The sequence below is a fragment of the Oenanthe melanoleuca genome, chromosome 20 (assembly GCF_029582105.1).
Source record: "Oenanthe melanoleuca isolate GR-GAL-2019-014 chromosome 20, OMel1.0, whole genome shotgun sequence".
NCBI lineage: Eukaryota > Metazoa > Chordata > Aves > Passeriformes > Muscicapidae > Oenanthe > Oenanthe melanoleuca.
Window position 1 is genome coordinate 6,907,692 of NC_079353.1, and position 9,978 is coordinate 6,917,669.

Here is a 9,978-nt window from a genome sequence, read left to right on the forward strand (position 1 = left end):
GGGTTTTTAGAAATGAAATGTCAAGTGTTGTGAAGTTTGAATTAAGGAACTTGAAATGGGGCAGGTTTTTATCTTTTGTATGTCTGTGACTCGCAGCAAACCTCAAATGACCTTTTGGATACAAATATTTTTATCTGCTTTGACTGTTCATAAGAATGAATCTCAACATTCCTTTTTTGATATTTAAGCCATAATTGTACAAATGATTTGAATTTATTTAAATAATAAATTTTATTACTAAAATTATTGTTTATTTGATGGCTTGACTAGAATCCGTATGGGGACAGCTCTGCTTGGACTGAACCAAAAGGTAAAAGGAAAATTAACTTCAGATTTTTGGCGGAAAAATAGTTTTTACATATCGATGTATTACCCTTCCCTGTTTGTTGGAAGGCTTGGGGGTTATTTATTGTTGGGTTTTGGTTGGTTTTTTTTTTAATTAAAGTGATCTTTTAATGCACTATAGAGGGGTGAAGTCATGCTTAGGTACCTATATGACACAGGATGTAGAGGGTGAGAGAAACCAGTGATGGACGAAGTCTGGGTGGATCATTTGAAGAGCTTAAGAGTTCAGTTCAGGTATTTTGGAGGAAGGACAATAAAAACCCAAAACATCATTTGGAGAAGCTGACACTAAGCATCCTTCAGTGGATGGAAAGCATTGGGTGGTAGAGACGCTTCTGTCTCCTGTGCTCTGCTTCAGAGTTGTCCTGCAATATTTCCTGGTTCTGGCTGCTCCCACCTATTACCTCTGGCAGTGTGACAAAAGTGTTGAGTCCCAAATGCTGCCTAAATATGTTATTTTTTTGTGAGAAATTTCAAATGGGTTCCTGCTAACATGGAAAGATTTTGGGAAGGCACCTGTACAATTGCTATTGAAAACAGAGCGAGATTGATTTTTAAGCAAACTGTTTAAACAATTTATTTTTAATTATTCTTACTCATCTTTTTCATTAAACCATTAAACTGAGGGAGTCGGTCTCGTGAGCCGCCTCATCAGGCTGCGGTTGGGGGCCTCCTTGGTGTCCTCAGCAGGGTGAGTTTTTGTCTTCAATATAATGCAGTCGTGCCACTGCGAGTAGACGAGCGTGTGAGTGTCGGATCTCCTCACTTTGAACTCATACAACCTGCCAGGCAGCAGGTGGTTGATTACACACGGGTTGGAGATGACTTCCTGGGTCCGACCGTATCCTGGCTCTGTCTGACTGTCATCTGTCACCAGCTTGATCTCCAGCTGCCATCGTTCAAGGTGGGACTCCTGACTTTCAGTGAACCACTTGAGCTGGGCCCAGGTCTGGCATGCAAACGACTCTATCCGATCAAAAATCGGCGGCTTCTTTGTATAGAGAGAAAAAGTAATGGGAGGGTGTAGAGCACCTCCAAGATGTATCTGTGACACCAAACTGTGCTTGACGTGGAGCTTCCTTGGCTCTTCCAAGGAAATGAGCTTATTGAAAAACATGGAGAGCTTGAGCACTCTCTTTATATTCAAGTCCCACTGGGAGAGGAAAGTTTCCACGTCACAGATCTGTACGTAACGGCTCAGCTCCTCCCGACCTCGTTCCAACTGTTCCAACAGCTCAGTTAAAAGTGCCAGCTGGATTTCAGTCTGTTTTTTTCCCACCTTCTTGATCTTCTGGAGTTGGCAGGGGTTTGCTATTTGCAAGATGTCAGCAAAAATCATCATATTGTTCTGGTCTCTCACGCACACATGTCTGGGTTCAAACTTCAAGTAGAAGTAACACTTCTTCAGAAGATGAACTTTGTTCCAGTGGTACTGGAGGTGGTGGGGGTTCAGGTCAGAGCGCAGGAAGTCCAGAACAAGGTTTTTGTTTCTCAGGTACTGCTCCATGCTGGCATTGTCGTCCTGTTCCTCTCTGGGTGCAGTTGTGTCCGAAGAAGTTTCAGCTTCATGCAAAACTTTAGCCATGTTTCCAAAGCTTTGGGGCTGTGTAGGAAGGCAACAATAGTAACATTAAGAACCAAAGGAAAAGCAGCTGTGAGGGAGTACAATCATGGCTGTGACTCTTCTCTCTTAATTAAAGCTTAGCTTATAAAGAACTCTCAGACTAGATGCAGTTCCAGAGGAATTTTCCTTTATACTTGTCTGGTTTCTAATGTTTTGTATCCCCTACTTACGTGTGTTCCAACTAGTCTCCCTCTACCCACCCATGAGAGGTTCTACCTCTACTTAATAGATTCACTGACAGGAACTATTCTCTGATACACTCTGCCAAAAATTTCTCTCTATCTTATTATCTTGTTTCATTCTAATTAGCTGTCTTTGTACTCCTGTAAGCAATTTCTTTCCATTCTTCTGCCTCTCTAGAGATGCCTATTTTTCTCTCTTTGTAATCTGCCAGGCTGTTGAGGTTTGAGGCCCATCTTCTCAGCCAGTTCCTACAGCTACATAATCACGTTGGTGAATCAAATTAACCCTCTGCCCCCATGTGAGCTGGAATGCAGCAGGCAGAACAACACAATCCACTGAGTGCCACCTCATGACAGCTTCCAAGAGGAATTACAGTGTTTTCCTTGCTTCTACCTTCACCAGTGGATTGACAGTCATAACCTGACAGTGTTTTCTGTGATATGCTCCTTTCCCTTTCTTTGGGTTTAGTTTGCATCATCTCAGATCATGAGGTCTGCTTGCTTTTCTGTAATGTACAGCAAGAGGATAACACACATGTAAAGCACCTGTAAACAGGTGGCAGTTTGCTGTGCGGGTGTTTGTGCGGTTTCTTGAAGCACCACTTCTGCTGGTTTCATCTTAGCTGTTTATGGAGGCCTGGAGTGACAGCACAAGGGGGAATGGCCTCAAACTGACAGAGGGCAGGGGTAGATTGTATATTAGGAATAAATTCTTACTTGTGAGGGTGGTGAAGCTCTGGCACAGGTTGCCCAGAGAAGCTGTGGCTGCCCCATCCCTGGAGGTGTTCAAGGCCAGGTTGGACAGGGCTTGGGGCAATCTGGTCTAGTGGAAGGTTTCCCAGCCCATGGCAGGGCATTGGAATGAAATGAGCTTCAAGGTCCTTTCCAATTCAAACCATTCTGGGATGATTTTATACTTCATTTACTGGCAAAGATGTGCCCTGGCTGACGGTGCCATCTGTGCCAAGGTGGAAGGTGTTTCTCTGTTGTGCTTCAGCTGAAGTGCCTGTGGCTCACACAGCTTATGTACCACAAACAGCAATTAGCTAAATAAATGCCTATGTCCCTGTTGTCAGTGATACTGTAATGAGAACCCAGATGGATATTTAGGTGATTTTCACAAGCTGAATGCATTTGATTTGAAAACAAAATAAATACAGTATTCTGAAACTAAGATCTAATTGAGATATCTTAATTCTTACATGCACTGTGGAAGCCAAATGGTGAGATTTACTTAACAAAGCCATTTTTCTTGGCCTCATTTTCCCTAAATTCATAACAGAGTTAATAACACTTCCTCATAGGAATTCCAAGCATTTGTAAACCTTTCAGCGGTCTGGCCCTAAGCTGCACCACAGTTCATAGTAAGTAACTCATTTGCAACTTTATCTTCCAAGAAAGCTGTCAACCAAAAGAAAAACAAGCTGTATTTCCTTTTCACATATTTCTTTCCACAAAAAAAAACCCGACCTAAACCAAAGCAATGCCAGCTCCCGGCATCGTGCACGAAGCAGCAGGACCAGCACATGTGCCAGGTGACATTCCCCACTCTAGGAGGGATTTGGCTCTGCCGAGCAATGTGTTTGCCCACAGACCGAGCTGTGATTGTGCTTGTTTTCCCTTGCTTTCCCCCATGTTTTTACATCCCTTTTTTTCCCTCCTGCCAGGGAGGGCTGGCTGTATTCCCTGCAGCGCTGCTCTGTTTGGAGACGGGGAGGCTGCGGCACCCAAGGAGGGGCTGTGTGTTCACCCAGGCCGCGCTGTGGAGAGGCCAAAGGGCCGCCCCCTCGGGCTCCGGCCCACCTTGGCACACCCCGGCACCTGCGTCCAGGCTCTCCTCAGACCCCGGCACTGTGCCCAGGGGCTCCTCAGACCCCGGGACGGTGCCCCGGTGCTGCGGTCCCGGCGCGGCCCGGCCGGATCCACCCGCGGCCCGGCCCGGCCCGGCCCCGCAGGACGCGGCCGTTGCCACGGCGACCCCTCAGCCCGGGGAGCTGCGGCCGAGCCGGGACAACGCCTGGGATGGTTCATATACTCTCCTCCGCGATTCACAGAATCGTTTGGATTGGGGAGACCTTAAGGCTCATCCTGTTCCATTCACCAGTAAATCCCTGTCATCTCCTTCCCAGCCGCTTTCCCCCCGCCCGGGTCCCTCGTACCTCCGGGGGCTTCAGGCTCGGTGACACCGGCGTCCTGGGGAGAGCGAGTCTGCTCTGCCCTGCAACCAGACGTGTCTGCGGCGTCTGTGGAGCGGTGACACCGCAGTGACACGGGGCAGCACCGCGGCACTCGGTGCCTGCTGCTTTGTCACAATGGGATGCTGGAACCAGGAAGGTGGATGTAGCATGATGGAACCATGAAATCACAGGTTCGCAGGATGGCTTGGGCTGGAAAGTCGCCTTGTTCCATGCCCTGCCATGGGCCGGGACACCTTCCTCTATAACAAGGTGCTCCAAACCCTGTCCAACCTGGCCTTGGGCACTTCCATGGATTGCGCAGCCACAGCTTCTCTGTGCCAGGGCCTCAGCACCCTCACAGGGAAGGCTTTCTTCCTAATTTCTCACTCTCAGATAAAGGCCTCTGGGCTTTATGGCATTGCTGCAAATGGGGGCTTATTTACTTCTTGCAAAGCCCATCTGAGGCCAGATACCAGCGCTTCACTCTCCACAGTGGGACTGAGGCTGTTGCACAGTGTCAAGAGATTTTATTAAACACATAATCCTTATGAAAGAGCTGTGTTGAAATAGGATATAAAATGCTCCACTAAGTGCTGCGAACTTCCTTGTGGGAAGGAAGGGGTTTTCCTGCTCTGCTTTCCTGTGGGATCTGGCTACCCAGTCAGCTGTTACTGTGGAGAGGAGAGTGGTTTGCCTGGTCCACAGTGGCAAGCTCCATACCACAACCGGTGAACTCATCAGCAAACTGGTCAAGCCTCTGGGCTGAAGGTGCCTTCGTACTCCTGCTATTAAATCTTTGGGTCAGGGCTTAGCCTTAATGCTGTCTGGTGTGCTCAGCTGGAGCATCTCCACTAAGCTTTTTTAATTGAATGACAGGCAGGATCCATAACACCAGCCCTGAGCTCCTGCTTGAACATCAAGGGAGGAGGCGATGTGTCATTTTAAGAAATCAATGCATCTTCTCAAGGCAGCCAGAGCTTACCCTTTCATTTCACAGCTACCAAGAGATTAACTATACAACTGTCAGGTGTGATCCTCTAACAGACAAGGGAGATAACAAATACAAGTGAAAGCAGGTTGGTAGCCTTGTCTGGAGAGGAGGGCCAGCGAAGATTAATGTTTGATAATTACACAGTTTCTATGGGAAACGAATGTTTGTGCTTATGTCATGGGACTTGACCCTGTTGTTTGGATTGTGTGTGCTGGGAAACGGAGCTGTCCTTCCCAACCAGTCTTGGTGGCCTGAGGGTATGAGAAGAGCCCTTTGGAGGTCCAGCTTACCTTGTTCATCTCCTGTTCCAGCTGGGCCCTGTGCCAGATACCCAAGGAGGAATAATGGACTCACAGAATCACAGGATGGATGGGTCTGGAAGGACCTTAATGCTCATCTTGTTCCACCTGAGCACTTTCTATGAACACAGCACGGTGCATGTTAGAAATGGGGTTTATGGCTGGAGCTGTGCAGAGACTTGCACTGAGCTTGCTTGTACTTCTATTGCCATAAATACAAACCTGAATCCCAACTTCAGCATGGAACAATGGAGTCCCTTTGGCTGCCCCTACCCTGAGCTACTGGTCAAGCTCATGTTTTTAGGAACAGGAGAATAAACCTGTTATAAATCTGCAGCTGAAATTTTAGTTTTTTCCATTACTTTGCATCAGGGATCAATTGAACTATAGGATTTTATTGCCTTCTATGAATCTCTTTGAATTAATAAAAATACAAATGTGTTTGAAGCCTCCAACTCCCTTTGCTCTTCTCATCAGCTGAGCTGTCTCTGTGACAGAGCTGACAGCCTCTGTCATTCTGTTTGTCACTCTGCCTGTCCTGTCCAGCATCAAAATAAAGAACTTGTTAGTCCTATCTGAGATCAAGATATAAGAAGACAATTGATTTTCCTCCTCCTTCTCATTAGTGAGCCCTGACACTTAATAAAACATATATTTCCACACTCAGGGTAAGCAAAACATCCAGATAGTGCCTGTCAGAGAAGGCTGGGAGAAGGGATTAATCTTTATGGAAAATCAATAGCTGGAACAGAAAAATTGGCAGAACCCAAATTAAAAGTCGCTGGCAATTTCTGTCTTCATATTTCACATCTTCTGCATTTCTGAAAAAGAGATTTGCTGTAAAGGCAACAACCACAGAGGCAGGGAGGAGGGTGACCTTTGTGCCTGGTTCCTCTTCTGCTGTCTCCAGGTGGTACCTGGCAGGTGGAGGTGGGTGCCGGGTTTGGGCAGCACCTGGTTCAAGGTGATCCCTGTCTCAGGACAGAAGGCTGTGCAACACTGACCTTTCTGCCAGAGGTTGTGTCCCAATGACAGCACTGCCATTAACGTCTCCCAACACCCAGGGTATCTGAGTTATCCCTGCAGCCCCAAATAGTACCCATCCTTCATGATATTCACCTGGCTGCATGGAAGCGGGATTTAAAGGCTGCAGCCCCCATCATCACAAGGGTATGACTGATTTACTCACTGCTTGCTCCCAGTTTCACTGGTGCCTAAGATACTTGAAATAAATTATACATTCCAAATATATTCCAACTCTAAATCACAGCCACACATCAGTGAACTCGTGGCGTTCGTCAGACTCTGATTCAGAGGCTCACTTTGAGAACGAAGAGGAATTGAAGTTTTCTAAGGAACCCGGGGGAAGGAGAGAGGGAGGGAATTGCTCTTGTGGGATGCAAAAGCCCCAGCTGGACCAGGACAGGAAAGAGTTAATTGTGTCCCCGAGGCAGCAATTATCTCCAGCTCATTACACCCACTAATGGCACCCGAGGAGGGAGCCCCAAAGCCTGGACATGCCAGAGTTTGTAGAGGCTATTTGCATACAGCAGGTCAATAAATTTGGGGGTTTGGAGGCTGGTTTGGGACAAAAATCTTCTGTGGTCTGAGCCTCGCGGTCACACAGGGCTGAGAGCCCCGTATTTCCTCAGCAGCACTTGCCTCCTAAGCTCTTCTTTCCTCCCGTGCTGATGGATGGGCAGCCCGGACAAGTCTTGGCACCAAAGGGGACCCCTGGGGTGGACACCCCCTCCTTTCTCCGGCGGTGACATTAATTTAAGCACCCGACACGTGTGACATGAGAGTCGAGAGCTCGTCTGAGCCGCAGGTTGCAGCGGCGCTGGTTTATTGATGATCTCGCTCAGGGAGATGGAGCAGGGTCAGGGGAGCCCCTTTATTTTGCTGGAAGCTCATCAAAAGCCCGTTCGGATCTCCTTGTGCTGTGCTGAGCTTTGCAAGACAGACATCCTTGAGCGTAAATTCAAGGCAGGTTGTCCTGTCCCGGATCTCACAAGACATCCCTTGCTGGCAGCCTCATCCCAGCAGCAATTTTCCAGGAAACTTCCCAAGGGGATCACTTTTCTTGGACGTGGGAGAGCAAAGATGGGAAGTGGGAAGCTTGCTGAGCCTGCAGCTTTGTCCCCTGGTCGCTGCTCGGGGCTGTGCCTGGCAGGGAGCACAGCCGGGATAATGCTGGGGTGCAGCACGCCTGGGGAGACGGATGTCTGCCCTCCCCAGGGAACGGGGCATGGACACAGCTCAGGGCTCGAGCATTGATCCCGCTGGGGGCGCGGTGACCGGCACAGCCGCAGAGCGGAACCCAGAGCTGCCCCGCTGTGATTTATCACCCGGCTGCGTTTGCGCTCCCTCCCATCTGTCTGGGCTTCCATTGCCCAGGGATAAATCAGCCTGAAGCGTTTGATCCCATAACAGCCTGCAAGCAAGGGGGACTGCAAACTGCCAGGGCAGGAGCAAGGGAGGGGCTTTTATTTCCTGAATGTTACAGTGGTTTTTGTGAAGGACCAGTGCCAGGACTGGGACATGTCTGTGCCACAAGGAGGGATTGAGGCTCACAGAGAGATAACGACCTAATTCAGTTTCTGGAGAAGAGGAGGTGAATTCTGCACAGCCAGTTTAGTGCCCTCACTGATTTCTAGAAAGTTTTCTGTGGGGGCACAACCAGAGACACAGGCCCTTCCTGGCTTAAACAGGAGTGACTGTGGGGCTGGATCTGTTCAGAGTCAGAGCTTGGAGTGATGTTGGGCTTTGCTGCTGCTCACAAGGATGCTCTCCCCAGGGCCTCATCCAGCCCCAACATTGGGGCAGGGGCTGTGGCACCCCATGGCTGTGCTCTGGGGGGTTGATCCAGGGGGCTGGAGGAGCTGCAGCACAAGGCCAGAGCAGGGGGCTCCTCTGGGAATCCTGACAGCCCCTGGTTGCGGCAGCAGGACAGAAGGGTGAAGTCGTGCCCGTGTCATCCCATCCATCTCTGCTGCTTGCAGGCTGGTCCCGGGGGAAGTGCAGCCTTTGGCAGCTCTAAGTAGGGTTGGAGGCGGATGCAATTCTGGAGAATAAGATTCCCTTGCAAAACCTGTAAAATAAAAAAATTAAAGTTCTTGGCTGAGAAGCTTGTTTAGAGATCTTATCTCTGGCAGAGGAAATAGTTCTTAATTCCTTCCCTTGCTGCCTCCCAGCAAGTTCTGGGTCCCCAGAGGGGCACAGGCCATCAACTCTGTCAGGAAATGAGCTGGGGAAGCAGCTTTTATTCACGGAACTGAGACTGACCCGAAGTGGCTCTGGGTGAAGCTGCTGCTGCTGCCACGTGCAGTCCCTACCGTGGGGAGAGGCAGGTGGGGTGTGCGTGGGGTGGGCAGACTGCACAATGCATTTGAGACAGATTGCAGGCAAAAATTACATTTTTGGAAGCCTTGAGTGGAATCAGGAGGTGGTTTGGATGATGCTGCTCCCCCTGCTCCATCTCTGGGATCCCTGGGCTGGTATTCTGCAGAAGGAGAGATGGGGAACAAGGCCATTCCACACACACTGGGGGCTGCACTGCTCCTATCTGAGCTGTGAGCTGCTGGGATATTGTGTGCAGTGGGATGAAAGGTATTTAAGCTTGGTGCCATCCACAGCTTTGTCTGCCATGTGGCAGAGCACTGGGGTTGGACTGTCCAAGCTGACTGTCCTGCCATCGAACAGGGGGACAGAAGGTGAGGAGGGTCCAGGCTTCTGCCTCACACTGGGTCAGTGGGGAGAGCAGAGTCCCTGCTCACTCGGCATTTGTCCCTTGTGTTCATTGTCACCTCCGCCCGCACTGAGAGCCTCCTCTGAGTCATCTCCCAGCTCAATGGAGTGTGTGGGCTTATTGCAGCTTTAGCTGTTCATCCTCTGCTGTGCTGGAGCCTGACACGGGCAAGTGGAGCAATTCATCAGTGCGGGGATGAGGCAAATCAATGTCCTTTGCCGATACAATGGACCTTGCTCTCCTCCCACCAGCTCCAGCAGCAGCTGGTGTGGCTCTGGCCCAATGAGGGCTGCTGAAGTGGCTGCTGCATGAGGAGCTCAAGAGATATTAAAAGAAATATGGACTTAGGTTTTGTGATGAATGACTTACTGCTGCAGCTGTAAAACAGAGCCTCTGAGGAGAGGGGGCTCTTGAAAATGTTTCTGTCTGCAAGCAGAGAGAGGGAGAACAAAGCCATGGTTGCAGCACCTTACATCTACTCTGAGGCTTAATCCCACCAGGTGAGGCTGATGCTGTCACTCAGAATGGGCCTCACAGCCATTGTGGCTGCCAGGGCTGTCCTTGCTCTTCCACACTGGCCTTGCTACCTGGCTGTGGCCTTTGCCATGTGCA

General features: G+C 49.5%; 1 protein-coding gene across 2 annotated transcripts; it reads right to left on the bottom strand.

Annotated features, from left to right (window-relative positions):
- Window positions 1-601: 601 nt before the first annotated feature.
- Window positions 602-5,947, bottom strand: FNDC11 (fibronectin type III domain containing 11). Of its 2 annotated transcripts, XM_056507197.1 has the most exons (2): window positions 4,311-5,947; window positions 602-1,948 (listed from the first exon to the last, which is right to left on the bottom strand). In XM_056507197.1, exon 2 carries the CDS (start codon window positions 1,928-1,930, stop codon window positions 962-964), a length of 969 nt encoding a protein of 322 aa, XP_056363172.1. In that variant the 5' UTR covers window positions 1,931-1,948; window positions 4,311-5,947; the 3' UTR covers window positions 602-961. The 2 variants fall into 2 exon arrangements, with proteins under 2 accessions (XP_056363172.1, XP_056363173.1); XM_056507198.1 differs by lacking the exon at window positions 4,311-5,947 and having other exon boundaries at window positions 602-3,328.
- Between the last annotated feature and the right edge of the window lie 4,031 nt (window positions 5,948-9,978).